This window comes from Anabas testudineus, chromosome 11 (assembly GCF_900324465.2).
Source record: "Anabas testudineus chromosome 11, fAnaTes1.2, whole genome shotgun sequence".
Taxonomy (NCBI): domain Eukaryota; kingdom Metazoa; phylum Chordata; class Actinopteri; order Anabantiformes; family Anabantidae; genus Anabas; species Anabas testudineus.
In genome coordinates this window covers 13,200,899-13,228,127 of record NC_046620.1, presented here as the reverse complement: position 1 = coordinate 13,228,127, position 27,229 = coordinate 13,200,899, and the positions used below count along the sequence as shown (strand labels likewise).

The 27,229-nt window shown below is 38.5% G+C and overlaps 3 protein-coding genes across 5 annotated transcripts in view; all 3 read left to right on the top strand.

Moving 5' to 3' along the window:
* The window catches only part of cdk6 (cyclin-dependent kinase 6), a 31,658-nt gene extending 20,093 nt beyond the window's left edge, over nucleotides 1-11,565 (top strand). The window contains exons 5-8 of the mRNA XM_026347616.1: nucleotides 2,688-2,797; nucleotides 8,118-8,168; nucleotides 8,501-8,636; nucleotides 8,745-11,565. Of these exons, the coding sequence (XP_026203401.1) occupies nucleotides 2,688-2,797; nucleotides 8,118-8,168; nucleotides 8,501-8,636; nucleotides 8,745-8,897 (450 nt within the window). The 3' untranslated portion in view covers nucleotides 8,898-11,565. The remainder of the gene's footprint in view (nucleotides 1-2,687; nucleotides 2,798-8,117; nucleotides 8,169-8,500; nucleotides 8,637-8,744) is intronic.
* A 2,667-nt stretch (nucleotides 11,566-14,232) lies between these two features.
* Nucleotides 14,233-23,381, top strand: fam133b (family with sequence similarity 133 member B). 3 transcript variants are annotated; one of them, XR_003297995.1, is made up of 11 exons: nucleotides 14,233-14,374; nucleotides 15,133-15,230; nucleotides 16,440-16,518; nucleotides 16,683-16,790; nucleotides 16,879-16,911; nucleotides 17,082-17,153; nucleotides 17,605-17,703; nucleotides 17,841-17,879; nucleotides 17,999-18,088; nucleotides 21,524-21,804; nucleotides 22,145-22,187. XR_003297995.1 is itself a non-coding variant. In XM_026347905.1 (11 exons), the coding sequence occupies exons 1-11, from the start codon at nucleotides 14,351-14,353 to the stop codon at nucleotides 22,238-22,240; spliced, it is 789 nt and encodes a 262-aa protein (XP_026203690.1). In that variant the 5' UTR covers nucleotides 14,233-14,350; the 3' UTR covers nucleotides 22,241-23,381. The 3 variants fall into 3 exon arrangements, 2 of the variants coding, with proteins under 2 accessions (XP_026203690.1, XP_026203691.1); XM_026347905.1 differs by having other exon boundaries at nucleotides 21,754-21,804; nucleotides 22,145-23,381; XM_026347906.1 differs by lacking the exons at nucleotides 21,524-21,804; nucleotides 22,145-22,187 and adding an exon at nucleotides 19,416-20,319.
* Nucleotides 23,382-23,922: 541 nt separating this feature from the next.
* On the top strand, nucleotides 23,923-26,251 carry LOC113153969 (progranulin-like). Its single transcript, XM_026347904.1, has 6 exons — nucleotides 23,923-24,080; nucleotides 24,336-24,485; nucleotides 24,610-24,912; nucleotides 25,002-25,172; nucleotides 25,423-25,566; nucleotides 25,799-26,251. The coding sequence occupies exons 2-6, from the start codon at nucleotides 24,336-24,338 to the stop codon at nucleotides 25,925-25,927; spliced, it is 897 nt and encodes a 298-aa protein (XP_026203689.1). The 5' UTR covers nucleotides 23,923-24,080; the 3' UTR covers nucleotides 25,928-26,251.
* The last annotated feature ends 978 nt before the right edge of the window (nucleotides 26,252-27,229 follow it).

Below are 27,229 nucleotides of genomic sequence, written 5' to 3'. Positions count from 1 at the left end.
TGACTGTACCACTGAAGAATTCTAGCTTGGGGTAGTATGTGGCCAGTTTGCAATTTTGGCTTAAATATCCATGACCTTCCCTCATGCCATGCACAAATAAAAGTGCTTTTTGCATTGAAATGCAGTTCTAATGGCAGGTAGGTAAGAACACATTTCCCTGCAACTAGGCAACCTAATTCTAATTTGTGCTGTAGATTGTAGCCTACTTTGTCTTTTGCCAAACTGCCTTGTTTGCAGCTCTGCGAAGCTATTTGCTTTGAGCTAATTACTAATATTATTATGTTAATATGCTAACATTAAAGGAAACGTTTAGGGATTGCGTTTGGAAAAGATGCCCTAAGAGGAGGATCAACAGTGAACCACCGTTAAGGGTCAGTGTAAGGTACCTTTATATATAGAGAGAGCCTGTGTGGTTGTTATTAATGCAGAACAGATTCATGGCACCTTCTATGCAGAGTAGTGAGGCAGCATGTTGGTGCAGTAAACCTGCCTTTCGAGGGCATTGTTAAAGGGACGTAAGTCTACTTTCACATTACATGCCGAATCAAATCTTGACCTGCGTGTAACAATTGTGAACAAACTAAACGAACTCTTTAATGTCTCACTTCTTCGCACATGTGCGTATTGCCTGTTGACACCAGTCAATATCAGACGCTCGTCTTCTAGTAAAACTAAACGGGGAGGAAAGTGACAACAGAAACAGGTGAATGGAGAGATGAGGAAGTTTCATATTTGTTGGACATTTATGTAGAAATTTCTGCTTAAGCCAAACTGGAAGGAACCTATTGTAACCGGGCAGTTGTTGAGGAAATTTCACAATTTGACCGTCCCACATATTATTTTGTTGTTGTGTTTGTAGGCACCTGGCTCACGTTTGAGTTAAATTTGTACGTATGTGAGTTTAGAACCATGCCACATGTCAACATAAAGAGATTGGAAAAAAAAAAATCTGAACTCAGCATTACAACCTATAATGTAAACTTTGAAAGTCCATAAGCAAAGTTAATTTGACTGCTGTGCGTCAGCGTCTAAACTCTGACTGATCTGCGATCCAGAATTCAGTTTCACCCACTTTTCCCATCCCCTGTCGATAATAACTCTATAAAACAACAAGCAGCATCAACTGAGCCATGCCTTGCAAAACAAGAGATCTCAGAAGACCTACGAGATTGGTTGATTTGCATATAGCTGGAGAGAGTTGCAGAGTAATCTCAAAGAGATTAGATAATCATCAGTCCACAGTTAGACAAATTGTCTATTAATAGAAATGATTCGGTACTGTGACTACTTTGCATAGAAGTGGGTGCCCAGCCAAGACCACTCCAAAGGCTCAGTACACAAAGCTAAATGTGATGAAAAACACAGATAAAGCGTGAAGTTCAATGACTAAACATTGAACTGGCGCAGTATCAATGGCAGGACGCTACGGAGGATTGCTTTAAAAAGTAATTGCAGTATACCAAAAGTTTAACAAAGACCACCTTGACACTCTGAGAAAATGTTTTGTGGTGAATAGTTTCGGATGAACGTTCCTTAAATGCATAAAAAGAGCCACATATCAACATGTTGACATATGATGGAAGGAGCATCATGCTTTGGGGGCTTCTTTACTGCCATCGCACCTGGACCACTTGTCATTTGGAGGGGAAAATTTATTCCTAACTTTATCAATGTATCCATCAGAATTATATCAGTCTGTGTTAGTGTGTGTTTATATTACTAAAAAAAATCAGATCACATATTATGACTGAATTATGTAGAAAAGTAGGAAATTGCAGATGGTTCACTAACTTTTTCTAGTTGACACTGCGCTCTTTATGCTTACAAACATTTGCCTCTGACTGTAAGATCCCGATAAGCACTATGAAGTGCTTGAAGGGGGGACTGAAGCCAAAAACTGTTGGAAAAATCTGGAGTTTAGGAAAGCACCTGGAACCAGTCCACTCTCTTACTAGGGGTCACTGAGTTTTGTCTGGAGGCTTTCCCTACTGTAGCTGTTAACAATGCTGCTGCTTTCCTGCAGCAGGCCATGGCTACACATGCACACACTCAGCACTCCCGTTAGAGTAACAGGGACAAATTTGGAAACTTTTTTTGAGTTAAAAAAACAAAAAAAAAAAACAAAAAAAGGCACAAAATGACTGCTGTTATGCTTCAGGTGCATACATGGCTTCTAGATGCAATGCAGGAAGTGTTTGTTTTGTGTTTCTGAGGACGGAGTAGGGTACGGTGGTTAGTATCCGTTGAAGTTATCATATATGATATTATCATCATCATGAATTCATACACACATGACATCTGCCAGGTTTAATCCAGTGCAGCATTGTCCATACCTGTAATAGATGGCACTCCTTGTAATTACACGTTAAACATGTTGGCGTAATGTTATGTATTCCTGAGTTGAGCTCTCTGAAAAGACCACGATATGAGGCCACCAAAACAGGAGCAGAGAGACGTGTCCAGCCAGACATGATTTCATGTGTTATGTAAGCCTAAGATGGGTGCAGCGAAGCATTAACCCCGTGTGTGAGCCCCTCTAGTTGGTGACATTTATATCACGCTATTACATGGAAAGAGACTGGAAATGATTTGTGTCCGTGTGCCTTTTGTATGTACTTTTTTTTTTTTTATTGCTATGTCTTAATGGATTTCTGCTGTGTGTGTGTGTGTGTGTGTGTGTGTTGTAGGTGGTGACACTGTGGTACAGAGCACCAGAAGTTCTGCTTCAGTCCAGTTACGCCACACCAGTGGACCTGTGGAGTGTTGGCTGCATCTTTGCTGAGATGTTCAGGAGACGGTGAGAGCGGCAGAGAACTCAAACACAGTAACTAGTGTAACTCTTTGATTTCACTCAGAAAAGTATTATGTTGTTTCTGTTAGAGCAACAACAGCTGCGTCGGTTTGCCATTTTACGACTTTGGCATACTAATTGACGTCTCCATTCTCACCTACAAATATATGATTGGCTCAGACTAACAGTTGTCAGTCACTGCAGTGTCCTTGAATCAACGATGGAGGTGTAAATATGATCAACGATTCCGACATCATGAAACAGACTACTGCTACACACAACGCTATCGTTAAATTATCTCCTCTTTCATCTACTCACTTCTCCTTTACCAATAAAATCACACTGAAAATGTACACATCAGCAACTGACAACTGACTCGTTAAGAAAAATTTGCATGCTGTGCCACTTTAACGGGGAAATGGTTACACGCGTACTGGCCTGCGTCAGTACGCAATGGCTGTTACATGCGACATGGCACCCAAATAGCAGAATTGGGGGATAAAAAAAGTTAAGTTAACCTCAGAGAAATTAAAGAAAACATACATTATGTTCACACAAGTGTCTAAGCTTAAAAAAATAAAACAATTTAACATGGTTAAGGTTACTCACGTGATCATTATGTCACTAGGGGTCACTAGTCTGGATATAATGTGGAGCCATCTGAAGACATGCAGTCACTCCTTTACTGATTGAGCTACTGGATTCACTGTTAAAACCAGAACCTTGTGACTACAGGGATAAAACCTACCTGCTATTTCTTTATCTTTTTTTTTTTCTGTTCACATGAATACTAATACAAAGTAATAGAAAGTATTTAAGTGTGAAGGAAGAAGAGTCCCAGACGATTGATAGTCATCTTTACCTGGTGTTTCTCCTGAACGTTGTCCACGTTTCAGCTGTAACCACAGGTCCAAGACTGTTAGTAGTGCACAAGAGAGATAAATGAATAGTAAATATCAGAATCATTCTATATTTCTCTGCATCACTAGAGACTATTTCTTTGCTCAATTGTTTAAAATACTGCACAGAAAAATCAACTTCCTTCGTTACAGAATCAGTTATCTGGGTGTTAAAGCTTGTCATCTTTTCCTCAAATGACACCTGTCAGATGCGCTCTGAGCAATGAGCAATCACATTTCAGTTGGCTTATCGAACCATTACAGTAATGACAGGCTGCCTGCTGTGGTTGCAGCATGCAAGTCAAGATTCTGCTTCTTGGTGTAGGTATTTGTCAGTTTGTGGTCTAACGAACTTCACACGCTGGAGAGCCAATCTAATAACGTGCCATTTTTCTAAAAAGCTGCACGCTTATGGAAGGAAAAACACTTTTCCAGACATGCAGCCGTGTTTTGTCATCAGACCGTCAATCTAAAGTTAATATTTATGTGTCATAGAGTATAGAAATATGTCTTGTAATTAACAGTGAAATGGCATTTAGCCAGTATGTAGTGGTGTGCTCCAAAGTAGATAAGAACAGTCTTTTTGAGGTAGGGCAGGGTGCCAGGAGGAGCAGCCCTGCCTGTTATTATACTTCCTTTCTCAACCGTCCTCAAACCCCACCATGCACAGCCGCACACACACACACACACGAGAACCCACACACTGCACATGGGGCACAGTGGGACTGTATCGGCTCTTGTGGCAAAGAGTGACATGAGGTGAAGAGACTATGTAGTCGTCCTGGGAGGTAATAGAGACGGGTAGCAAACAGAAAGAAGCATAATGAAGACATCCATGCTTCCATGCAGGGGATAAAAGCAACGGTTTTAGTGAGTGTGAACACTTGCATTCAGTGCCAGTCTAATTGAACACTTGTATGAGATTTCAGATGTTGCGTTCAAGCTGTTCTGACTGTGACGGCCGCCTTGCTTAGATATCACTTCTCTCTACCAATGTGATAAGAGCTCAAATGTTGAGTTAATACATCAACAACACCATCAACATAAAGCAACATCGTTGGATACTCGCACAGTCACTGCAGCTTTCGAAGCAAAGATGTCACCTTTCTCTAATTCCAGCTTCTCGGCTGTAAGGATTTTATGCCTTTTATCGTCTTACTTGATATTATACATAGACCTTTGCTCCCTGCACTCATCATTGAGCCATGGGCAAGCGTGATCTTTTAGCCAGTTGTCCTCTCATGCACCACTTTTCCAGATAGCCATCTCAGTTTGGCCCTTGTCAAAGTCACTCAGATCCTTCCACTTGGCCGTTTTATTCTTCTTCCAACATCCAGAACTGACTGCTCACTTAATGCCAAATGTATCCCTGCCATAATAGATGGGTGCTACTAAAGCAAGCGACTGTAATGTTGTGGCTGATCAGTGAATACCTGATTTGTATTCTAAACATTTTATGTGCTACATTTCACTGCTCTTGTAAACGATGTGTGTGTGGGTGGAGTGTGGATGAGGGATCTAGACTTAATGTATTTAGAATAGTGTTTGCACTTTATACTTTGACTTAGAGGTCAATCGCAGTTGAACGTGCACAATACGCAATACCTCTGATACGTTTTAGCCATAAATGTTAAATACTGTTTACACCTCAAACAACATATGTTAACGCTTCAATAATAACAGAAAGCTGTATTTCATGGCTTTGTGTTGTAAAAACAGAACAACTAGTTTCTGCTAGTGTAACTTACTGTTGAACGGCGTGACGTTGAGGTTCAGGAGTGGCCGGTCTCTGTTCCAACTCTGATGTGACACGATTGCCAGTCTTACTTTGTCTGATAGCAGTGAGGTGTGTGTGTGTGTGTGTGTGTGTTTTCTGCGTTAGGGTACTTCTTCTCTCACCCTGAGACAATAAGCTGTAAAAAGCTCTGGTGTGTGTGCATGTGTACGTTTTCACAGTCTAGCAACTGTCCAACTTTGCCTTAAGGCAGAAGGCAAAGCAGAGATCCCTTTGATGACTATGAACAGAACATGAACACACACACTCACACTCACACTCTCTCTCTCTCTACACACCTCTTTCTCTCTCACTCTCTGCAGGTGATTAAAATGACTTTTAAAGGCCACCTGTTAGAGATTAAAGGGTACCTGGGAGAAGCAGAGAAAGAAAGCACAAGAAAGGGTGATTGAGGGGAAAATGCACAACAAGAAGGGGATGGAAAAATTGAGTTTATTGGTTTTGTAGCTCTGTTGATTTGGTCATTCCACGAGTGGTCTATTAGATTGAGGTGTTGTCTGTGGACAGGTGTGACTTTCAGCCCTGCTGAGCAACCTGTCACCTTATATTGGAGTTCAGAAATGTGCAAATCCAACCTCATATTTTCTTATGATTCATGCAACTTTCCCCTAGATCACCTGGTTTGATTTGAAAACATGCCAAAAAGTCACTATCTACTGTAGAGAGAATCACTGGAGAAATGAGGTTGTCTAAGGAATTTGAGCAAATAACATACAAGTCTGCATCTGCATGGCTGGGATAGTGTTGGGGTGAGTCACGGTTCAACTGAGTGGGCCAGAGAGTGCCTGCCTATTGACATTCCTCAAATTGAAAAGGCTGAACATGTTGTATGAATGCTCCGGGCGAGGCCTTATGTCCACTTTGACTTTCTCACCGTTTGGGACACAATTGATAAATCCAACAGCGTCACAACACCTTGCGTGCACGCGTGTACAAAATGCGCTTTACACAAACACCCACTCGTGTGCATGGTACATTTAAACTCGGTTCACACTCGGACTTAAAGAGGTCAGACTCAGGCAGACTGACACTCTCACTTGCAAACACACACGCACACACATCTGAGGTTGTCTCAGTGGAATGCAGGACAGAGCCATGTTGGCACTAAGAGGAAGTGTGACTCAGCTGCCTGTCCCAGCTCAGTCTTAGTCCTTCTTTCACTGCCATCTGTTTGTGCATAACTATGGGCACGTGCAATCACATTTGTGTGTACTTGCTTGAGTGTGTACGTACGTTTGCACTCGACAGTTGACTGTATGTGCATGCCAGTGGCCAGCTCTGTGTGAATCCAGTTATCCCCCTCCAACGAACCAACAAACCACTCCAGGTTTAAAAATGGACCTCTTGGAATTATCAGCCCTACTTGTTTTGGCATGATGACTTTGCTGTAGGTGATTTTTTTTTTTTCTTTCTTCTTTTGCAACAGTCAAAACTGGTTTGGTCTGATCTTAAATGGCTTTTCAAAACCTCAGCACAGTGCTTTACCCAAAAAGACTTGCATGTGTGGTGTGGTCCTTACTGCAAGTCAAAAATTTAAAGCAGTGGAGCAAGAATGAAGAAACGCTGGACACCCATTAGTTAAGGATACCATTTCGGAATAATCAAAACTATCTCAATCCCACTTTGGCATAAAAATGTGCAAAATACCCCTGTGCGACCGATTTCCCAAGTTTGTGGAAAAGTGTGGGTGTTCACAGCTTAAAAAAACCTGCTGTGAACGCTGCTCTTTAACTGTTCGGCTTTATGAATGCTTACGCATATGTATACAATATGTGGGATTGACATCTGCTGGTAATTGATGAGCTAAAAAAATAGACCATAACCAAAATAAGCTTAAAATCTTGTCTCTCTTCTAAATCTTAGTCCATCTGACGCTGTCGTTCTGAAAGGGACGGATGGAAAACTAACTTGGGAAGGTAGTCTTATTTAGCCCTAAAGTCACTGTTGGCTTTAGAAGGTCTTCCTAATTTCTTTTCAGAGGAGCCTTTGCAGTAAGCTCTAGTTCCCATACATGTTCCTCTGTTAGAATAATCCAACTTTTCTTTCACATGCCTCCCCCCTGATTTTCCTACACATTCACACTGAGTAAAAACACACACACACATGCACATAATGGATAAATAGGCTTTTTTGCACTGTGCAGCAGCCGGCAGGCTTGTGCTGATGATGACTACTGGAATTTGTGCGGGTGCCAGGGTGGGCATGACCGCCCACGGGCATCCAAAGACGGCCCAAAGCCACAGGAACCACCAGCAGCCCTGCTGCCGCTCTCCTCCCTCCTTTTTCCCTCCCCTCTTCGGTAGCACTACAAATACTGCTTCACAGTCCTGACTACATGAGACGGTGCTTGCGAATGTGCGGCTACTTCAAACGTTGACATCAGAGTCACACATTCCTCTTTTGCCTCGAGCCAAAGACTTATATGTTAGGGTTGTTCAGCCACAGTGTACTCTGAGATGGTGAACATTCATTCAAAATATGTCGGCAAAGATGGAATGAATGGTTTTCAGTTTGAACCCAATGCATTTGAACCTGACTCTGTATCTATGTGTCTTTTGTGCACTACAGTATATGGAGATATCGACTGTAAGTGTTTCAGCAGTCAAACTAAACAGTATTTTCCATTTTCCAGGCCGCTATTCCGAGGAAACTCAGATGTTGATCAGCTGGGAAAGATTTTTGAGTAAGTGTTCTCCTGTTTATCTTGGGAAGCAATTTAAACTCTGGGTTTAAACCTGACTTTAACTAGTAATTTTTGTGGAACTTTAAACAAGCATCTTGATACTTTACTTCATTGACCCATTTATACTGCATCTGGCCTAAATATAGCGCAGGATGTGCACACGTTATTCGTAAGCTGCCAGAGTAACTGTGTGGGCAAATATCACAAGTTTGGCATCTCTCTTTTTGGTTACCACATACTTCACCAAACCTGTCAATCACTTCAGCAGTGTTAGAAAAATGTTAGCAAAGCTTTGAACTGGACAAGCACTCATAAATATTATCATCCCACAGCGTTGTTGGAGTACCTTCAGCAGAGGACTGGCCCCAGGAGGTGGCCCTACCACAGAGTGCCTTCACCCCACGACCCCCTAAGCCAATAGAAGACTTGGTTCCAGACATGGATGAGCAAGGACGGGCCTTATTAATGGTGGGTATCTCTCTTCGGTCTTTCAAACATCAAATCCTTGCTATTAAACCATGCATCCGTTATATAATAATGTTAGTTCCCCTCATTCATTCTCCTCTTTCCCTGCAGCAATTCCTCGCCTTCAACCCCTCCAGGAGGATATCGGCCTTTGCTGCGCTGAGCCACCCCTATTTTCAAAGTGTGGACAGCCACAGTAGAAGTGTGTACGCGGCCCAGCCCATCCCCAGCAACAAGCCCACTATAGAGGAGAGGACTGCCTAACAGTCCTCATTCACCCTATCATCAAGTACATGTCTATAAAAAGTATTCAGCTCACTCTGTTGGAGCGTTGGTGTTTTATTATTTTTACAGTGTTCGAATTATCTAAACAGCTTGGTTAACCTTTCTTGACACTGGCTACCAGTTAAGTCTTAAATGTCAAAGTAAAAACATATGAATGTGCAAACATAGAACAGAAAATCTAGCACCTTCGACAACGATTACAGCCTTCAGTCTATGTGCAAATTTGGATCCTACAATCTTTCTTGTTTTGCAGAAGTGTTCAAACTCTGTCAAGTTGCATCAAGTCTGACTGAACAGTTTTCAAGCTCTGGCTCACATTTTTGATTGAATTGAGGTCCAGACATGTGCTGAGGGAGCACATGTCTAGACCCTCTACCTCTGTCATTGGCCACAGACCTCATTTTGTACAGATACTGAAGCATTACCCTAAAAATGGGCTCTTGATTACATATACGCTACTGTTCTACTATTATTTGACCTCTGATATACTGTTGGCCGCACCAGTATCATAACTTTACTTCCATCTATAAAGATGTTTTTTCTTTGACATAACAGAATTTGTTTCGATAATCAGTGTCAGAAAAGTTGAATCGGCTGCGATTCCATTTTGTATGAAATACTTTTTATAGTCAGTGTACTTAAGCTCTAGGAAAGTACTCAGAAAAGGAGGGTATAGATACTGTCAAGAAAGATGGCTCCAGTACTCTCTGAACAATGCACAAAAGCTCTCCTCCTTCCACAAACTGATTTTTTTTTTTTTCCTAATTGCTGCTTTTAGGTTGTTGAATATTGATGGTCGACTGTGTTAACAATGCAACAAGAGACTTGCAGCTCAGATTGACTGGTAGTAGTGGACTGCAGAGGCAACAGAGCAGAAGCCTCTTTATGACCAGTGTCTTGCAAGAGCCCTCTCGCTTTCGACCAAGGGGACCGGATCGTACAGGAAGCATGGAGCACCTGTCGTGTGCAGCGAGCGGATACGCGGCACAAGCGCACTCGCAGATGCAAAATTTATCGTGTGCACTACCACTGACAACAGCACACTCGTGTACATACCTTTTGAAACATTATTGGGCATCACAAGCAAGCAACTCGCTGCCATGTTGTGACTCATCATTTCAGTTATCTATTATATTAGCGCCACCTTGAGGATGTCCTGAGTAACTGCAGGCCAGTAGCGGGATTCTAATGGCCTCTGCAGTCTTCAAGGAACTCATCATAATGGGCTGACACCGGTGCTGAGACAATTACTTAATTTTAATATTACTATTTGAATGATACAGGAATGCACAGGCTTGCAATAGGTGGAGAAAGTTACACCAGCACTATTCAACATGGAAACATACGGCACAGTAGTGTGTCCTCAATACTCTGTATTTAATTTTAATTTTAATTTTTGCGCCAATTACACCCACTCTTTTAGATGATTATAGAATTTGTGTAAGAATAGTTTTTGAGGAGTGTAATAGGGTAGGTATTGGTACTGTACAGTATGTAGTGCTAAGAACAAGCTGTAATGAAAGCGTTTGATACATGCATCGTCAGCCCATAGAAATGTCATGAAAAAGGATAGACGTAGAGTAGTGAGGGTCAGCGGAAGGTTGTATGGCGAAAGTATTTTGTATATTGAAAATGTTGGGTGGGTTCTGTGGGGGCTTGTTAAATTTAATCTACTTTGGATTGAGAGTGACAAAATATTTTACAGTTGTTTTTATAATGAAATAATACACACATTTTTGTGTATGTTTTTTTTTTTGTTTGTTTGTTTTTTTGGTTGTTTTTTTAATCTATTTTACAGTATGTCCCATTATATACATTCACTTTTTACCAGCAAGGAAAAAGCAAGTTATGCAGAGTTGTATTTTTGTATGTAGTAGTTCTTGCAGAACAGTAACATATTTTAACACTGGTTTATATTTTCTTAACAGGTAGTGCTGCTAGCGCACACACACAGACTCATTCTCTAACTTTCTCAGGTTCTTGTTATGGACGTCCGAACCTTTCGGGCACAGTTTGCACATTCCTGGTCTACTACACATCCACATCACAACTTCTTCAGGTTTTCTTTACAGATCACAGTCTACTGTTATTCCTATTTATCGAATATATGTTACTGTAGTCATTACTGTCTGAGGATAACTGCCTGTATGAACTGTTTTGTCAGCTACTTTTAATTGCTAGATGGCAAACACAATGTAGAATCATGTATAATTGTCTGCTTGACTAAGCACTGTGTGAATTGTATTATTTGGTAACAGCTCATTTCGGGTGTCAGTGGTGCGTACAATGCAATGAAAGCTCCGTACTTCAGGCGTAGAGGTTTACAATTTTCAAAATGACTGCTTTAGTTTCATTACACCTGATACTTGATATGACTTAACCTTTGTAATACTTTTCAGTTTCATAGCATAAAACTGAAGTCGACTGTTGAACTCTTGGGCGTTTCACTTTTCTCAAAACAACATCGCTTGTTCCCTCGTATAACTCCAATTAAACACAAATTACTCATAAGGTCCTATGTCACATTTGTTTTTAAGATATTAAATGGTGACTAGGAACAGCACAATCATAGATGTATGATTGCAGACATTTGTGTCTTATTATTGTGTTGCACCAGTTGAATAAAATACAGCTTTTTATTAATGTAGTTTTGGATTCATTTATAAGTGAGACTAATTAATCATTCTAGTGAATGTGTATTTCATGCAACTGGACAGTTGCTGTAATTTGTTACAATGCTTGCATTTTACCACAAAGACTTTTTTTTTTTTTTTTTTTTTAACAATATCATTCTATTTCATACCAGCACTAGAACACATTATTTTTAATAAATGAATATTTTTTATATCATTGATTTTTATGTGTCTGTCTCTTTCACAAAAATAGGTTTGTGATTCACCCTTAGGAAAAGCTCCATTGCATACGGTGCTAAAAAAATGCACTTCAGCTGTGGCTGGAAGTAACTATAATACTATAAGTGCAGTTTTGAAGTAGTATTTCCCATTTTCTGCTGATCACTTAATTTATTTGATAACTAATAACTTTTCAGTATCAGATTCAAAGCTCATTGAAAATACAGTGTAATGCTGAGACTTTATTAACCTAATGTCTTAACTTTACAAGCTGCACAGGTTATCACAATGAATCAATAATTATAATCCAATACAATCTTCATAGGTTCATGCTGCTTTTTCAGACTTATAACGGTGTTGCTACACTGTATTGCACATTTATTTGTTTTAAATAATCTCTCAAATCACACACTTCACGGTCCAAAAAGTAAAAAATAAAAAAAAAACTACTGAAAATCGTCGGAGACACCGAACTGGATGTAAGAATTATCTCCAGATGGTGGCAGTAATGGAGTCGACGGGGTTGGATGCCGCACGACCCCGAAGAAGAAAAACACGCGTCGTTAACCGAAGAAGAAGAATACGCGCTGGTTGGTCATGTGACCTGACGTCAAATCTTAGACGATAAGGTGTACCTAAAAAAATATAAATAAATTCAGTCAAAGAAAAATATAGAAAATTGGGTGGAGGTAATAGACTATAATCCAGCGGTTTATTAACCCGTTAGATAAATAAAGAATCGGCCCTTTTCTTTTTCTTGTCATCAATGTTACATTTTGTAAAAGGTGTCATTTTCAGATCCTAATTTTATTTGAACTGATGTGTCGGAAAATAGCAACCATAATAGAGTAAGGGGGTACTGGGAATTCAGGAATAACCTTATTCATATTTTTAATCTCAGTCTATTGCAAATGTTGAAAAAGGTGACTCGAGGGAGATTGTGTACACTGATACATTTTTAATCAGATCTAGAGCTAAACGAATGGAAGAAAAAACTAAAAATATTACAGGATTAAAATTAGGTAATAATTTGTGAAAATAAATAGAATAGAAATAGAATATCTAACTTATTATATCTAAGTTATTATTTCTTGACCATTTCTTTTTTTGACACAACAATTAAGTAAATGGGGCAAATAGCAGTCAAACAATGTGTTAAACATTTAGGTATTTCTGTATCAAAAAACATCACATGTAAACTATTTTTACCAATTGTTTACCAAAAGAGATTTGACTATTATGGTGAGACCACTTTTATCCAAGGCAGAGAGTCTATCTCGTTTTCTTTATCTGCTTTATCCCTCTATGTTAATGATCTCAATTGATGAGATGATGATTTTATTTGAAAAAAAATACATTTTTAAAAAATGCAAAAAATTAAGAAATGCATTATTTTAATTAAGCAACCAGAAGCTTTTGCGGTATTGGAGTTTCAAGAATGAATAATAGGCCTACTCAATATACTGGCTTCGAAGATACATGAATACCTGAATCTTTGTCATACTTCAACCCAAATAACATGTTTTAATGTGTAATAAATCATCCCTAACATTACATTTTAAAGTTTTCAGTCTCTATTGAATTTATCTTCCAGAAAGATTTCCCCTCAAGTAGTATAGGTTTCATAAACAAGCTTTAGCATGGTGAAAACTTAGTTTTGTTTTGTTTTTTCTCTCACAACAAAAAGTAAAAGGAATAACAAAGATATATACAATTCTTTTCTCTCTTCTCCGTACTAGGTTCAATAAAAATACTTAATTTTTATTGGATCTTTAGATAATAAGGATAACCTCATGTCAAATGAACAAGTCACGAAAAATCCAGAATTCTCATTAGAAGCAGTTCAACTCTACAACCTCCAGAGGATTTGTTCCACTGAAATGTCATTAGAGTTATACCACAGACTTTAGAAGAGAATAAAAGTGTGTTTTGTGTTCAGATGAAAACCCATCTCTTCAATGAGTGTACCACTATAAATATGTTTTGGAAGGGGGTTAAGTCAAATTTTCTTTGATAAGTTAATAATAACAAAGTGATACACAAGATATTGTATGTTGCAAAGTATATAGTGTGTGTGTGTGTGTGTGTGTGTGTGTGTGTGTGTGTGTGTGTGTGTGTGTGTGTGTGTGTGTGTGTATTATTTAAAAAAACCTTTTTTTGTAACTTTTTGATTTTACCTTAAATATCAAATTTTGTCTTATTGAAAAATAGCTAAACTAAATAGAAAGTTTCTTTATTGTTTTTTTTAAAATGTTATTTATTCATTTTTTTTACCCTGCAATGTCTTAATTAATTTGATTCATTTAGTTCAGTGTGTACTACATCTACATGTAATAAATGTAATAAATGTAATAAATGTTCTCCTTGTGTAATTCGACAGTAGACGTGGTCATGAGGGTGAGAGCGTTTTGTTGTAATCGACGATTGTCTCAATAAAGTTTAAAAAACTGGATCAGAGAAGAAGAAGAGCGATAAAAAAAAAAAAAGTGGCTAGAGTCGTCTGACGCGGCTAGGACAGTGTTAGCAAGGTAACACTAATGGTTGTCTCTGTTGGACATTTCTCCCAGATACTAGCTCGACATGGGCAAGAGAGACAACCGAGTGGTGAGTTATGTGTTACAAGTTCTGTAACCTCTATAAACTATTGATGTGATACTAACTACATTCTAACGGCTAGCTTGGCTAGCTAACGTTAGGCTAAACACAAACAACCCAGAGTTAGCATCGACTAGCGTTGGAAGAAAACCTCTTAAGGTATTGTGATGCTAGGCCAATGAGCCAATGATCCAGAAAACCACGCGTTAATATATATATATATTTTTTTGGAATACAAATCAAATGTTTTAAGGGCATGGAGCACGCTAAGGCTAATCTCAAAATGTTTGACCAGCATTAGCGGAGCTGCGCACAGCTCCAAACATTTTGGACAATGTTGTTTTGCCGTGGTGATGGTGCCTCTTGGGACTACACACAGACCTGAAATAATAGCCGTATTTTCTGCTAACCTAAAAAGCTCCTAGCAAAACAGCAAGGATAACGGTAGCCAGGTGCTTTTGCTGTACGTTAACGTTAGCTGGTTGCTAATTGTTGTCTATATGTTCTCTAACACTGCATTGTGTGTGTTTGTTCTGTTTATATGGTTAATGGCATTGCTTGCTGACTGTAAATTTGTTTACGTTTATTTACGTTATGTGCAGTGATTCAGTCTAACAATGCTATAGGGCCTGCTAAAAGTGCTGCTTTTTGTGGGGTTCCCATTTGATTATTTTGGAGATGTAACGTTAGCATATGCGACTGGCATGTCAGTGTATTTCAGTAACATCAGAACTGTGTAAAATGCCTTTCTCTGTCTGATATTGCAGGCTTACATTAACCCCATTGCTGCTGCACGAGCCAGAGGTCCAGTACAGAACTCTGGCCCAACAATACAGGATTATCTAAGCAGACCTCGACCAACATGGTAAGTAAAGACTAGAGCTCTTCAGTGGCTAATTGTTTGCACTTGGTTTGGAAATGCATCAGCATTCACAACATGTGTCTCCATGGGGTCAAGTAGACCACTTGTGTTTTTTTTTTTTTTGTTACTGCTGCATCTTTAAGCCAAGGCCATGACAGACATAGTATCCTGTAATGTCTGTGTAGGGGATGTATCGGAACGCAGTAGCTTCTACATTGCAAAAGCTGTGTGGTCCACTGTGTCTCAGACCACATCGGCAAGTTGCTTGAGTGATCGGATCAGAATCAGTCCTGATGGATGTTTACAATTGAATTTAGCTTTATCTGCATTTTGAAACCAGGTGTTAACTGCACCAAAGTCTGGACCAGTCTCCCAGATTAATGTGCCTAAGTGCAGCATGCAGAGTGGGCTTGGTTTGTGTTACCTAACACATGGCAGAAGGCAGCGATAGCGCTCCAAAGATTTTTCAGCCTCAAAAGGACTGAGCTTAAATCATGGTCATATAATCATTTTTTTTTGGGCTGATAGTAAACTTGATTGGTCACTCTGCAGAACATTTAGAAAGGCAATTGCTGCATTCATTACTTTGTTCTTCTTAAGAATGCAAAGTGAGTTACCCTGACAGTCACATAGACAGACACAGCATTCATTTTCACAGTGTCTGAAATAAAAAATACCCAGTGAAAGGTGATTAAATTAGACATATATAGGGCACTGTATCTTGGTAGCAAGAAAAAGTGTGGTCCATAAACAACTATATGAGCTTCTAGTTGTCTTGTCAGTAAGTAAAATTATATGAAGTAAAAGAAGCATATTTTTCTTAGCTGCATTTTACAACTAGACTAGTTCGGATTTTTGGAGTTTCTTTATTTCATTAAATCCACAATTTCCCCCTTAGCCACAAGGGGGAAATTAGTCATCATCTGCCACACTTCACTGTCAGTATACAACTTTCCTTTTATGAAAGTGCATGTTGATTTCAATGCAAGATTAAAGATTAGTTAAGTGGATTCAATGAATTTCATTTTACACTAACGGTTTGGAAAACTTAGGAAATCCAATAATTGTATAAAAACATTACCAAACTTATATCTCTTGAATATTTGAAAAGAATGGAGCCTTATTTATGAAAATATAGTGGATAGATTTTAAAGTTAAAGGTTCCCTGGGAGGAATGTTAATGTCAAAACTAATTTATTGCCCTTTATTTAGGGAAGAGTTAAAGGAGCAGTTGGAGAAGAAGAAGAAGGGCTCACGAGCACTGGCTGACTTTGAGGACAAAATGAATGAGGTGTGTTTGCATGATGTAGAATTGATAAATTGATCTTTAAGTATGATTATATTTTTGCATGTCAAGAATAACGTTTCAATTTATGTCAGTTTTTTAACTGATGTTAATAATTGTTTGCACGTCGAACTGCATGTGGTGTTCTAATATGTACTGTTGTTTTTTAGAAATGGAGGAAAGAACTGGCAAAGAACCGTGAGAAGATGTTAAGTGGAAACGACAAAGACAAAAAGACAACTGACAAGGAAAAAGAGGAGAAGAAAGAGAAGAAAGAGGTACAGTATGTCTTGGTTTACCACACATTGGAATGATCTCACTCTGAGAATGTGTTTTTACTCACTGTAGTGTTTCATTTGTGTTAAGAAAAAGAAGAAGGAGAAGAAGAAACCAAGCAGGGTGAGGAGAGACCTCCAATAATTTGATGTCACAGTGCTGAGACACACACACACTCACTCACTCACTCACTCACTCTTTGTCTTCCTATCCGCTATTCTAGTGTTACATTTTCCAAGCAAACAAATAACCTCAAATCTAATGAACCTTGCTGTCATTGTGTTTTGGTCAAGCATTCTTCATCTTCCTCCTCCTCATCGAGTTCTGATTCCTCTAGCAGCTCCCCCTCAGAATATGAAGATGAGGTAAGTAGTTATGGACTACTACAATAAACATTTATAACACCTAAGACACCTGCAAAGTGTAGTAACTAGCCTGGCAACCCTTTTTTTATAGAAGACCCAAAGGTGATTGATGAAACATAGCACTGATAATAATGATAATAATACACTGCCCACGTCACACACTCTAATATTTTGTTGGACCGCCTATAGATTTGATTACAGCAAGCATTCATGTGGTATCATTTTGATAAACTTCTGCAATGTCACAACATTTATTCCTGTCCAGAGTTGCATTAATATTTCGCCAAGATTTTTTGGGGGCGGGGGGGGGCATTCTTTGGGGTGGTGACTTTTTTTGGACGGGCAGTATAATAATAATAATTGATACTTTATTAATCCCTTTGGGGTAATTGTTTGTGGTTGATCAATTGGCTCCTACGCTGAATTATTACATTTTGATTTGTTTTTACAGGATGAAAAGAAGAGTGTGAAGAAAAAGCGTAAGAGAAAGAAGTCAGCAGTCAGGAGAGCATCAGACAGCTCAGAGGAAGAATCAGATGCTGACAGCAAGGTTCTTCTTGTTTTAATAGCACAGTTGCCTTTTCTTTTTTGTTTATACTTGAACAGTAACAGGTTAAGCATTTGTCCCACAACAGTTATTGCAAGTGTTGAATCTAAATGTTTTTGTTTTGTTTTGTTTTTGAGAAGAAAAAGAAAAGAATTAAGGAAGAAGGGGACAAAGAAAAGGTAATTTCTTCTTATTACTTATTATTATTATTATTATTATTATTATTATTCTTACATTTTATTAATTCTACTTTTCTTAATATTTGGATAATTTTTGATATACATCTTATGCCCCTCAGGATGACAAGATCCGCAGTAGAAAAAAGAAGGCTGAGCGAAGTCATAAAGGCTCATCTTCAGAATCGTCAGTGGACTCCGAGGGGGAAGAGGTAGGATTGTTTACATATGATTGTTGATGGGGAAATAAACAGCCGGAAGGATAATCTTTACTTCCTTGCACATATATGTTAGTCACAGATTCATTAAATACAAGCATGCCAGTTGACCCCCAAATAGATAGTCAATAACTAACTCACCACCTGTAAACTCAGTTTTTGTTCCTCTTTTGTTTCAAACACTGGGTGAAAGGGAAGTTAACCTCAGTGTCACAAAAGTATTCTCCGGAGACCAACCTGCAGCTGACCTCAAAATGTACCAGTATTGCTTTGTTTTGCAAGTTTCATCAGATTTGTTCAACTACAGCCTCCAAATATTCAGTCAAGAGAACATTACACACTACACATCTCATGGTCTCAATCTAGGCATCTAACTTTTTAGTTTCATGCTAGTGTAAAAAAGCAAAGTATTACTGTTTGGTTTATTACTGTGCTGTTTTGAGGTTAGGAAAACTGAGTGTGCCTTTCAATGAGGAACAGAAAGCACATGTTGGCAGTTAGTTGCCTGAAATATGTGTGATGTGCAAAATATTTGGAGAATGATATGATAAATTATATCTCATAAGGCCTTAGCATTAGTTCTAGTTCAGTGTCCACAATCAACCAAAGTGAAAGCATAAGAAACACAATTGAAAAACATACACCAATAGTAAATCTGTGTTTCTGCCCAGAAAAACAACAGCTTAATGATAATAACCCTGCTCGGACCACATAATCCTGTTAAGAAGTACACAGAGATTGTTCTAAAGAATGATGCACTGAACATGGGCTGGACCTGCTGATGAGACTGGGGTCATGGATTAATGACTGATTGTCAGTGTTACTGGGGACTAATGTCAGCAGTGTAGTTTTATACCCTGAACCGCTAAACGGTTTCATTACACGATTATCCAACAAAATTAAGTTTCAGTTTTATTTCTCCCCAAATGCACAGACTCTCTCACTTCCCACTCACTAGGCTCATTCATTTAATGAAGTTATACTTGTGTTAGGAAGGACTGGCTATGTTCGGCCCACAGTTAAGCTAAGCTAAGTCAGGGTGAAGGACCTGACTGCACACAGCTTCCATCACATACATTGTATAGCTCTAGTTTTGGGTTTGAGACATTTTGGCTTAATATCAGTGGGATGAAAGTTCTGAATTTCAGCTTTAATTTGATTGTATTTACACCTACATACATAAAACAAGATAGAGCATAGCACCTTTTGTATCAAATTGCTCAAAGTTTCCTCTGAGGAAAGACTTTTTAATTTGCAGAATTGCTTCATGACGTCATGATTTACTCATCTAACACTGTGAACATCAACAAATCTTAATCAGTCTGTTCCAGAAGCAGCCATGTAAGCCCAACAACACCATCTCCACCATGTTTCACAGATTGGTTTTTGTGGTTTGGATGAGCAGATCCATTACTCACCACATCCTGGCCTTTCCATCACTTTGATTAAGGTTAATCTTGGTCTCATCACTCTGTAAAACATCCAGGCTCATCTCTGTACTTTTTTCTGTTCTTCAGATTCTTACTGCTGATGATGGGTTTGCAGCTTGTGTTATGGCCTCTGTATTTCTGCCCTTTAATGATGGATTTTGATCAGTGTTCATTTTGACAGGAATTTTTAATTTAGTTTTAGTCATGGTTAAACTGTAAACTGTACATTTATTTAAACTGTCACATTTTAGCTTAAGATTTAGTCAGTAGAACTTAATCGTAATTTCAGTCAGTTTTTTTATGCACAGTAGATGTTTGTGTTTAACTAAAGTTAGTATAGCCTTGTTGGTGCCGTTGTGGCTTTGCTTGAACACAAAGGATTTACACATTGAAATAAATACATGCAAATGGTTGATTAAAAAAAGTCAAACAACCTAGTGCAGATAGTCTGATCTGCCGAAAGAGAGCAACTCATTTTGTTTTTCTTTATTCATCATGGTGTGTTAGAACATTTTTTGAATTGCTGTTGTTACAATTCATAATCATTAGACAAATTAACCTTTGAGAATTAATACGTCAAAATTTCCTTTGATAAAATGAACACTGATTGTGATACTGTCATTTCTGCTTTGTGGTGATTGTTTTTCTCTCAGATCTTAAATGATGTGCTTTTCTCCCAGTTTTCATGTTGCTTTAGGCTGTTAAATGCGTCTTTTTGGCACCTCAAGGGGGCAGCCTGTCCACAAAGAATTTCCCCAAGGGGATTAATAATGTATCTATTATTATTATTATTATTATTATTATTATTATTATTATTATTATTATTATTATTATTATTTCTTTTTATTTATTTATTTATTTTTTATGCACTCTTCATAGGTAAAACCCAAGGCTAAAACCAAGAGTAGTGATTTAGAGGCTTTTATTATTAAAGCAGTTAGTCTCACAGGACATACCTTGGTAACAAAGAAATATCCGTCAGTTACATGCTGCAATACTTTTGATCTCTTAAGTTGCATCATCTGATACAAAAGATGCAATGTTCTGTCTTGTTGAACATACACTGGCAAGAATAAGTTCAATAAGACCAAGATGAATACATTGAAATGTAAAACAAAAATAATAAACACAGAAAACATGTTCCTAGTTTATCTGTAACAATTTAATCAGCAGTTAAACCATCTAAAACTTCAAAGATTATCTTTTATAAAACTCAGTCTGTTTTGAACTGAATCTAAATCAAGTGCAGATGGTCTTTAAGTGATGTCCTCCCAGGTATTATAGAGTTTATATTTAGCCATTGCCCCATAGGGAGAATGACTTCATTCGTCATTTTCAATGTAAATTAGAACTAAGATTCATCCTCAATCCGCATAGATACCACTTCAGACTGAAGAGGCATACCGTTCCCCCAGGGCAACAACTGATTGGGCATAACCCATACCTCAAGTAGTCTTCCTGGATATTATTATCTAGAGATGATCTGCTGGAATACTCTCTGTGATGGATTGGCCAGCTCACTCACTTAAGAAGCTGGACTGAAGAGTTCAGTTACACTTCAACCAGCACAGAAAACCATTGTGAACTACTGCAAAAGGCCTGGGAGGAAGTCACACCTGAATATCTGCAAAAACCTATCAGTAGTTATTGCTGAAAAAGACATTTTGGATGAGAGTAAATATTGACATGCATATATGAAGTGACCATTATCCTGCCAAAAATGAATTGTTTTCGTTTTGTGATCTATTTGATTGACTAAAACAACAAAAGATGAGATTAAATGTGTGTAGGTGTTTGCAAACTTTTTCTTGCCTGTGTACTCAGGTTTAATACCATCCAGTTAAAAACTGTATTCTGAACTTTCTTTACACATTTATCTTCATCTTTAACCCAAATGTTTTCAAGTTTAATGTCCTGTTTTGTCATTAATGATGAAAGAAATGTCATTGCTATTGTTTAGTATCGGTTTTCTCATCAGGACTTCCTTGTCTTGCAACAGTAACGTTCAACGGTTAACGTTCAAGAGGAAAACGGTTTGGTCCATAAACCTGAACCTGGTCACATGTAAAAAAGGCTTTGTAAATCTAACGACTATTACTGTTGCAGATGTTTGTCAAAACACTAATATTGGGAAACAATGTTACATTAAATGGGCTTTTTCAAAATTGTCTGCAATGCAAGACTTCCCTATAACCATGCTCCTCTTGTTTGAACTTTTCTCTCCCATAGCCTGAATCCAAGAAGAAAAAGAGAAGTAGTGAGGAAATGGAAAAAATCACAGTGAGCAAACTACTTTTCTCTTTCACAATGTTACATTTGTTTTGATTGATTTTAAAATGTCCCAGTGTACATGAAATACATCTTCATAATGCATATACCAGAGTTCTTTTAGTTCATAGTGCATCAGCTGTTGGAGGGGGCAACAATATGTCCTTTTCTACTTAGAAATTCACCTTTAAAAACCCTAAATGTATCACAGCACCCCTGAACAAACCAGTTATATTAATCCAACTGGGAAGTGAATGCTTCATTTAAAAAAAAAAAACTAACTAAAAACTAAATAAATAAAGATCTGGAGGGGGACCTGTAATCCTAAATTTAAGCTGTTTTATGTTCTCAGGACAAATCCAAAAAGAAGAGGAAAAAGAAGCACAAGAAACACGGCAGAAAAAAGAAGAAGAAGGCAGCATCTCAGTCGGACTCGGAGCTTGACTAACAACCGTAGCTGTTCGGTTCTCTTGTTCTCCTGACTGTTTGCTAGTAGTGTTATTTCTGCCTTTGACTACCAAAAACGTCTCCCATGCAGCTTTGGTCATCATCTCTACTGATCAAGGAGACCTGCAGACTTGCAATGCTGGGGTTCTGTGAGTGAAGTCATATTGAGGGAGGCTTCAATCCCTCTGAATGGCAACTACTGGTACATATCTTTTGTTGACTTTTATCACCACGCTTTTTGTAGACATTTGTTCTTTTGAGTTCAACTCAACGACAGGACTGAAGTGAATTCCACATCTTTCTCTTTTCCCCTCATCTTGGATATTTGCTGTGTGACTGGCACTCACATTGTCACCTTCAGTATGCTGGCCCTTAAGGAGTTACTCTACTCTGCTACATACCCGACATCTTTGCTTTTCTGGTTGCTAGATGAAGCCGTTTATGCTAGTGCCTGTGTCATGCATGTAGACCTGATGTCTCACCAGCCTCATATTGAAGTTGGACTTGTGATAAGAAGTGTGAGCTAATCCGTTGGCATTTATACAAGTGTGATGAATTGTTACACTGCAGTGTAAATGTGTAAACATTGGGAATTCATTAATAAAGTATTGTTTTAGCCTTATTGCTGTTACTTAGTTACAGTATTTACTGTGATACTAACCCTGCTGTTGATTGTACTGTGTGAAACTATGAGAACAACCTGATTGCTTTGTGTAAAGCATATGAACCAGTACTTAACAAACCATAAACCTGGTTACAACATGTCCCAGTCAGGGCTCTTTCTAACTTCAGTGGTGGAAAAAGTACTGAAAGTTTTACATGGCCACTGAAGTACTGTCAAAATATGCATAACATGTCAAACCATACAAGTGTCGACTAGGCTGAATGGCCTTTTTCTTGTTATATAATTAAATGCTATGTTTTTTTGTTTTTTTTAATTATTATATTCACTACATCAGATGGTTGCTTAATCTTTATCTTATAAGTGTATATGTTTTGTATGTAAAATTTTCACCTGCAGAGTGGCGAGTTACTGTAACCTAGATGTAGAGAATGTAGAAAACGTTCAACTAAGATGTAGTGAATGTGGAGCAGAATAAAAAGTAGCCGAAGATGGAAACGCACAACCAAGAGTACACATACCTCAGATTTGTGCTATTTGTGTACATTTACTCAGTTAATTTTTGTATCTGTTAAATTATTTCCTGCTTCACCTACTATGCACTTAAAATCATATTAGCATAAAGTTTGGAGCTCATTCTACATATTACTTTTAAAATAAAGATCCGTTCTATGTAGCTTCAGTGTTTTTGACTGAGGTTTTACAGGCAGGTCTTGTGACTGAGGCACTATAAATGGTACCAAAGGTTAATGTAATCTTGTGTACACTTGCATGTTTCCTCTTTGTGTGTGTGTGTGTGTGTGTGTGTGCACGTCTTTATTTCCTTGTCTGGACACATTTTGTTCAAATACCATCCTTGTGAGGACATTATAGCCAGTTTTAGAGATTAGAGTTAGGGATAAAGTTTGGATTTAGTGTAGGGGGCCAGGAAATGCCTTATGTCCTCACATGTACAATGAGACACGACTGTGTGGGTGGGTGTATTGCAGACTCGCATGATAGTTACTCAAATCCTCTTCTTAAAAATCCTAGTATGTTCAAGGGGCGTGTGCTACTGTAGTTCCTGCTGTTTGCAGGACTATCAAATCTGATAGTTTCAGGTCACAGGGGCTTCCATAGTTCGCTCAGTGGGAGGGTTTAACCTACCATATAAAGAGTTTGGTTCATGGGGAAGTGAGACCCATGACAAGAAGCTGTTGAGTCGTTTCTTTGATACAAGGTAAGATATTAAAACTCTTATCGAGATTTTTGTTGCTGTTCAGATGAACAGCTACTTCTTAATGCTGTGCATTGAGGCTATTTCAGACAAAAGGCGACTCTTATTGCAAACTGAAATGAAACTGAAAGTTACAGGATTAACGTGAGCAGAAGTCTCAGATGGGGACTTGGGTTTCAACAAGATTTGTTTTTCAAAAACAGCATGCACTGTATTGCATTTCACTGAATCAAAGCTCATCTTATTATTCTCCTACAGATGCTGGGAGTTACTTTGTGGCTTGTGGTGGGAGTGTTTGTGTGGAACTTTGCATCTTGCACCGTCACTTGCCGTGATGGTAATATCTGTCCTGACTCTTCCACCTGTTGTTTGACCAGACGTGGATATAGCTGCTGTCCATATCCAAATGTAAGTCAGATCAATCCAAACCTGACTAACGCGACCTGTAGCTGTTAATAAGTGACATCATTTGTCAGGGACACTGGTGCCACTAATTCTCTGCCTTGCTCTATTGATTGTATTGTGTGTGCAGGCTGTGTGTTGCTCTGACCTGGCCCACTGCTGCCCTTCAGGATTTCGTTGTAACCTGACCACCCAGAAGTGTGATAAAAAAAATCAGCCGTGGATCAATGTGCCTATGGTGAAGAAGGATGCTAAAGAAGAACCAAGCATTCCTGTTGTGCCTGTTTCTTCCCTTCAGGAACTCGAAAGCAGTGATGTCCCAGACAAGACAAAGAGCTCTGTTGTCTTCTGTGACAACTTTAATGTTTGTCCTGATGGCACTACGTGCTGCAGACACCCGAGAGGTGTCTGGTTTTGCTGCCCATACTCTCCCGTGAGTACATTGTTGTGCAATAACACGTATGGCTGTAACAAAAAACTAGATGCTTGTACTGATTGCTACATGATATGTGTGTCTTAAAGGGCCGGTGTTGTCTGGATGGCTTCCACTGTTGTCCATTTGGCTTTGACTGTGACCTCACCTACACACACTGTGTGAGACAAAGTCTGAGGTATCCTTTCACCCCCAAGCAAACTCTGTCGTCATTCCCTGCCACTGTCATTTCAAATTCGGAGGACAAAGTCAGTTTGGAGGTAGGACATGTCACACTGTACCTTTAATTGATGCAGTATATCCACTGATTATTTTTGGTTTTGTTGCTTCTTTGACTGGTTCAGTGCAGGGTTCAGAAAGTTTCACACTTTCATACGTCAATCTGGATTAAGATAAATAAAAAAAAGAGCACTACCTGTCAATATATGCTTTATATAAATATACTGTATGTTTATGGTGAAAACTACATTTAAAACACAGTATAATAATCATTTTGTCTTTACATTTTAGACACCTATGACAACTCTAACAGAGCCCAGTGAGGGCAACCGTGAGGCTGGAGTAATTCGCTGTGATTCCAAGTTTTACTGCTCGCCAGGGACAACTTGCTGCAAGGGATCCACAGGCCGGTGGAACTGCTGTCCCTACCCACTGGTATGGCTTAAAAACAAGTGTTTAATACTGTTAAATTGTTAAATTGAGGGGGGTGTAAAGCACAAAAACGTTGGAGGATGACTGTCTTTTAATGCTTTATCTGTCCACCACACCATAAAGATCACAAATGCAACTAATATAACTTTAAATGTTTGTGTTCTGACTGCAAAACCTTTCACCTTCTAACGCAGTTAATTCACTACTTAGTATTTTGTTCTTGGGCTGATTTCAGGGCAAATGTTGTGCAGATGGTCGACACTGCTGTCAGTATGGATATGACTGCGACCCCTCCTCCTTGAAATGCAGAAACTTTTACTCTCAGGTCCCCTCAGGAACACAGCAACAGGCCAAGACAGACTAAGGACATGTTGTTAAGGTCAACTGTGCTCATGAGATTGTTTGTTTTGTCTATTCCATTTAGACGAACGGCACTGCACAATCTCACACATAATTTGATGTCAACAATCATTTAATGTTTTTGTAATGAGCTTAGCAGCAATTCCTGCAACAATATTCACATCATTTCCATTAAACAACATTATTACAATAAATCCAGCAATGCAGCTATTTAAATTTTGTGAAGATGCTGAACAACTAATGCCTAATGTAATGCCTTGCCTAAAATATTGATTTGATCTGTTAAAACAGAGAACCATATTTTTAAATAAAAGGAAAAAAATAAAAATGTGTGTCATTGATCTGCTAGTTAAGGGACTATTTACAATCTGATCTATTCTTAAATGAAAGTATGCAAGAGGATCACAGAGCTTTTACTTTGAAAGGAAACACCGGATATCCATTTTCATCCTGGCCAGCTCACATGCAGTGTAGATGGTGCCCCATAATAGTTTGATCAAGAAGAGTAGTGTTTTAGGCAGTTTGTTCGTGTCTTGCTGAAGAGCATGTTGACAGGTCACATGAGTATCACTAAACATACATCTGATGTGAAAATTACCCTTAATTCACTGCTTGAAGTAAGAAGAGGATTATGCCACTCCATTAATCACAGTGTCTCATACCAGTAGCCAGTTACGACTCAACTGAGTAGATCCTCTGAAAGCTCCTTTTTGGTGACAGAACAGTCCATTTTTTAGTCTATTTTACAACAGTAACGTACATAATTGGAAAGTGAAGCATGACAAAGTTATTCAGAATAGTTTTAGGTTTTCATGAGCGAGTAAAATGGCAAACACTCTCTCTCATTTGTTGTTCTCTCACATTGAAACTTCTTACATACCCAGTTAAATGTCTGATCATAAAATGTTACCTGTGGCGCAGTGAAATTAAAGCAGCACGCTAATGTTCCCCTGATACCTTAACAAATCATTAACATTTGCCACAGCTTACTGTCATTGCTATAGTCTGTCAGTGCTCCTATTGAATTGGTATGTGTCAATGAAAAGACAATATTGAGTTACACCATTTTCAGAATTTCATATTTATATTATATTATATAAGGTCTGTTTAAAATCCTGTAGCCGATATACAGTGGCAAGAAAAAGTATGTCAACCCTTTCATAATTTTCTGTATTAATTTGTCATAAAACCATATCTGATCTTCATCTAAGTCACCAAAAAGGAGCTTTCAGAGGATCTACGATCAAGAATTGATGATTACATTAAGCTGGAAAGGGTTATGAAGTGATTTCAAAGGCTGTAGAAA